A 4,443-nucleotide genomic window follows, 5' to 3' on the forward strand; every position below is an offset into this window, starting at 1 on the left:
CTGGAGTTACTGGGGGTGCTGGAGGGAGGCACGAGGGCCCTATAAGGGCTCCTGGGGCCAGACGGGATGCTGGGGGGGCACAAGGGCCCTATAGAGGCTCCTGGGGCCATGAGGGATGCTTGGGGAACCGTAAGGACCCTATAGGGGCTCCTAGGGCTGTGGGGGATGCTTGGGGGGCTGTAAGGGCCCTATAGGGGCTCCTAGGGCCATGGAGGCTGCTGGGGGGGCCATAGGGGCCCTAAGAGACCCTGGGGGTGCTGTGGGGAGCCCCTGGCGGGGGCAGGTCAGCCCCCCTCATCCCCTGCTGCCTCCCAGGACCCCCTTGGGCACGTCTGGGGTCTCCTGCCTCCCCCAGCTGCAGCAGCCATGACCTCGCTGGTGAGTGCCGGCTCTGGGGACCCCACAGACCCCAAAGGACCCCAGTGGGCCTCAGGGAACCCCAGTGGGACCCCCATATGCCATGGTGGGACCACACAAACTCTCGTGGGACCCTATGGACCCCTCAATCTCCATGAACCCTGCTGGGACCCCCCCCAAAGCCTTCAGGGAACCTCACAGGCCCTGGTGAGACCCCATAGGCCTGGGGGGGGGCAGTTGGATCCTGAACACCTTGGGGGGACCTCACAAGTCTCAGGGGACCCTAGTGAGACCACAGAGACCCCAMAGACCCTAGTGGGATCCTCACGGACCCTAGGGTACCTCATGGACCTCAGGGGACCCCAGTAGGAACCTACAGACCCTGCTGGGACCCCCATAGACCCTGGTGGGACCCCAGGGGACCTCATGGACCTCAGAGGACCCCAATAGGACCCTACAGACCCTGCTGGGAACCCTCAGACCCTGTTGGGACCCCCATAGACCCTGGTGGGACCCCAGGGGACCTCATGGACCTCAGAGGACCCCGATAGGACCCTACAGACCCTGCTGGGACCCCCATAGACCCTGGTGGGACCCCAGGGGACCTCGTGGACCTCAGAGGACCCCAATAGGACCCTACAGACCCTGCTGGGAACCCTCAGACCCTGTTGGGACCCCCACAGATGCCGGTGGGACCACAGGGGACCTGGTAACCAGGCCCATCCCTGCACTCTGTTCTCTCCACAGGGCACCAGTAGCCAACTGGTCACCGAGTACGTGGTCCGGGTGCCCAAGTGAGTCTCTGTGGCAGGGGGGGCGGCATGGGGGGGGGCTATAGGGGGGCATTAAGGGGCTGGAGGGGGACACAGGGGACGTGGCGAGCCAGGGTGATGGCAGCGGCAGTGGCTCTCCCCCAGGAACACCACCAAGAAGTACAACATCATGGCCTTCAACGCCGCCGACAAGGTCAACTTCGCCACCTGGCACCAGGTGGGAGCCGCGGGTGCCGGGTGGGAGGGGGATGTTGTTGGGGGGCAGCATTGGGGGACACTGGGTGTCATCACGGGGATGGTGTCGTGAGGGCAGTGCCGGTGGGACCAGCCCCAGAGCGGGCAAGCGTGGGGTTGAGGGGCAGCAGGAGTTTGGGACAAGAGAGGATGGCGTTCAGGGCTGGGATTTGGGGAGGGGATTGGGGGTGGCAGGATTTTGGGGGTGGGATTCAGGGATAATAGGACTCGAGGGATGGGATTTGGGGGCCGGCAGGACTCGGGGCCGGCGGGCTTCGGCGTCCTGACGCGCGCCGGCCCCGCGCAGGCGCGGATGGAGCGGGACCTGAGCAACAAGAAGATCTACCAGGAGGAGGAGATGCCGGAGTCGGGCGCCGGGAGCGAGTTCAACCGCAAGCTGCGGGAGGAGGCGCGCCGCAAGAAGTACGGCATCGTCCTCAAGGAGTTCCGCGCCGAGGACCAGCCCTGGCTGCTCAAGGTCAACGGCAAGGCCGGGCGCAAGTGAGTGGGAACGCGCCGGGGGGGACGGACGCGGGGCCGGGGAGGTGGGGGGGGGACGCACGGCCTAGCCCCGGCCCCTCGCCCGCAGGTACAAGGGGGTGAAGAAGGGCGGTGTCACCGAGAACGCCTCCTACTACATCTTCACCCAGTGCCCCGACGGCGCCTTCGAGGCCTTCCCCGTCCACAACTGGTACAACTTCACCCCCGTGGCCAAGCACCGCACCCTGACGGCCGAGGAGGCCGAGGAGGAGTGGGAGAGGTGAGTGGGGACGGTGAGGGGGGCGTCTCGGAGCTGAGGGGGGTGCCCCAGAGCCGGGGGACATGTCCTGGAGCTAAGGAGATGTCCCGGAGCCAGGTGTGGGACATCCTGGAGCTTGGGGGGACACCCCAGTGCTAGGAACGTGTCCTGGAGCTACGGGGACATCCCGGAGCCAGATGTGGGACATCCCGGAGCTAGGGCGACGTCCCAGAGCCCCAGGACATGTCCCAGAGCCAGAGAGGGACGTCCTGGGGCTGGGGAAGTGAGGGAACGTCCTGGATCTGGGGCCGGGGTGGTCCCCACAGCTGGAGGGGACGTCCCCGAGCCAGAGGGGACGTCCAGAGGGGACGTCCCGTGTCCGGGGTGGGCGGACGTCCCCGGTGCCGCGGTGGTCACCCTGCCACCCTCCCTCTCCCYCAGGCGCAACAAGGTGCTGAACCACTTCAGCATCATGCAGCAGCGGCGGCTGCGGGACCAAGACGAGGAAGAGGAGGAGAAGGAGAAGAAGAGCAAGAAGAAGGGCGGGGAGCTGAAGATCCACGACCTGGAGGACGACCTGGAGCTCAGCTCCGACGAGAGCGAGGCCAGCGAGGCCGAGGGTGAGGCCGGGAGCCGGGGGCCAGCGCCGGGGGCCAGGCGCTGGGGCTGAGCCCCCTTCCTCTGCTCCCAAACCAGGCGAGAAGGCGCCGAAGCCCAAGAAGAAGCTGCCGCCGGGCAAGAAGAAGAAGAAGAAGAAGGGCTCCGACGACGAGGCCTTCGAGGACAGCGACGACGGCGACTTCGAGGGCCAGGAGGTGGATTACATGTCGGACGCCTCCAGGTACGCGGCGCGGACGGGGACACGGATGCCGCGGCGCTGGCCCCGTCCCACCGGCGCCCTCCCACCCGCAGCAGCTCGCTGGAGGAAGACGTGGGGAAGCCCAAGGTGACGAAGGAGGAGGACGGCCCCAAAGGTGCGTCGGAGGCCCCGGGGAGGCGGGGATGGGATGGGATGGGATGGGGGGTGGCCCCCCACCGCCACCCCCCGCTGTCTCTGCCCCAGGCATCGATGAGGCGAGCGAGAGCAGYGAGGAGAGCGAGGAGGAGAAACCCGCTGAGGAGAAGGAGGAGGAGGAGGAGGAGAAGAAGGCCCCGACGCCACAGGAGAAGAAGAAGAAGAAAGGTGAAAATGTTGCGGGCAGTTGTGGGGGGGGCAGTGTTTATGTCAGTTCAAGGACGTGGGAAAAGGGAAAGAAAAAAAGAAGTGGTTTGGGGGTAAAAGCAGCCGGAACGGGGCCGGGGGTGACACTTGGGCGCCCGCAGACAGCAGCGACGAGTCCCAGACCTCGGAGGAGAGCGACATCGACAGCGAGACCTCGTCGGCGCTGTTCATGGCGGTGAGAGGGGTCCTGGGGGGACGATGGGGGGAGAGATGGGGGGTGGGTGGGCCTGGCCTGACCCTCCCCCCAACCCCCAYCACCACCACCTAGAAGAAGAAGACGCCCCCCAAGAAGGAGCGCCGGGGCTCGGCCAGCAGCTCGCGGGGCGGCAGCCGCCCGGGGACGCCCACCGTGGAGCCCGGCAGCACCTCGTCCACCCTCCGGGCCGCCGCCACCAAGCTGGAGCAAGGTTGGGGGGTGCCCCAGGGAAGGGGGAGGGTCTGAACAGCTCTGGTCACCCTGGGGCTCCTGGTGGCCTCCCCGGGGCTCCCAGTGGCACGTGACACCCTGGGGTGGCCTCTGGGGTGGTTTTGAAAGGGCTCTAGGTTGCTTGTGACACCCTGAGGTGGCCCCAAAGGGCTTCTGAGGTGGCTTTGAGGGGGTCCCAAGTGGCACGTGACATCCCGAGTGGCCTGGAGACACCCTGGGGTGGCTTTCAGGGGGCTCCAAGCAGCTTGTGGCACCCTGGGGTACCACATCTGGGTCCCAGGGGCTCATCGCAGCCCAAGGTAGCTCTGGTGGGGAGGGGTCGAAGTGGCCCCCCAGCACCCCAGGGTGGCTCAGGACACCTTGGAGGGGTGCAGGGCAGCTCTGAGCGGTGTCTGGGGGCGGCTCCGAGCGGCTGGTGGCACCTCAGGGTGCCTCCAAGGGGATCTTGGGGTCCCCAAGGGGCAGCTCCGGAGCCCCGGGACATCCCCAACACCCCCCCACCCCACCCCATGTCCCACCCCCCCGCCAGGGAAGCGTCAGGCCGCCTCGGGGGAGCTGCCGGCCGCCAAGCGGCTGAAGCTGGACGCGGGGCCCCAGCCGGGCTCGGGCAAGTCGACGCCGCAGCCGCAGTCGGGCAAGTCGACGCCGAGCAGCGGGTGAGCGCTGGGGACTGGGGGGGCACTGCGATTTG

The 4,443-nt window shown here is 67.6% G+C and overlaps 1 protein-coding gene across 2 annotated transcripts; it reads left to right on the plus strand.

Moving 5' to 3' along the window:
• The first annotated feature begins 86 nt into the window (after positions 1-86).
• Positions 87-4,432, plus strand: GTF2F1 (general transcription factor IIF subunit 1). 2 transcript variants are annotated; one of them, XM_085323393.1, is made up of 12 exons: positions 87-378; positions 1,105-1,151; positions 1,275-1,347; positions 1,672-1,865; positions 1,954-2,124; positions 2,545-2,723; positions 2,800-2,944; positions 3,019-3,077; positions 3,167-3,286; positions 3,427-3,500; positions 3,594-3,732; positions 4,282-4,432. In XM_085323393.1, the coding sequence occupies exons 1-12, from the start codon at positions 367-369 to the stop codon at positions 4,410-4,412; spliced, it is 1,344 nt and encodes a 447-aa protein (XP_085179519.1). In that variant the 5' UTR covers positions 87-366; the 3' UTR covers positions 4,413-4,432. The 2 variants fall into 2 exon arrangements, with proteins under 2 accessions (XP_085179519.1, XP_085179518.1); XM_085323392.1 differs by having other exon boundaries at positions 90-378; positions 3,016-3,077.
• The last annotated feature ends 11 nt before the right edge of the window (positions 4,433-4,443 follow it).

The sequence above is a fragment of the Rhea americana genome, unplaced genomic scaffold (assembly GCF_003343005.1).
Source record: "Rhea americana isolate MKP2758 unplaced genomic scaffold, rheAme1 scaffold_844, whole genome shotgun sequence".
Taxonomy (NCBI): domain Eukaryota; kingdom Metazoa; phylum Chordata; class Aves; order Rheiformes; family Rheidae; genus Rhea; species Rhea americana.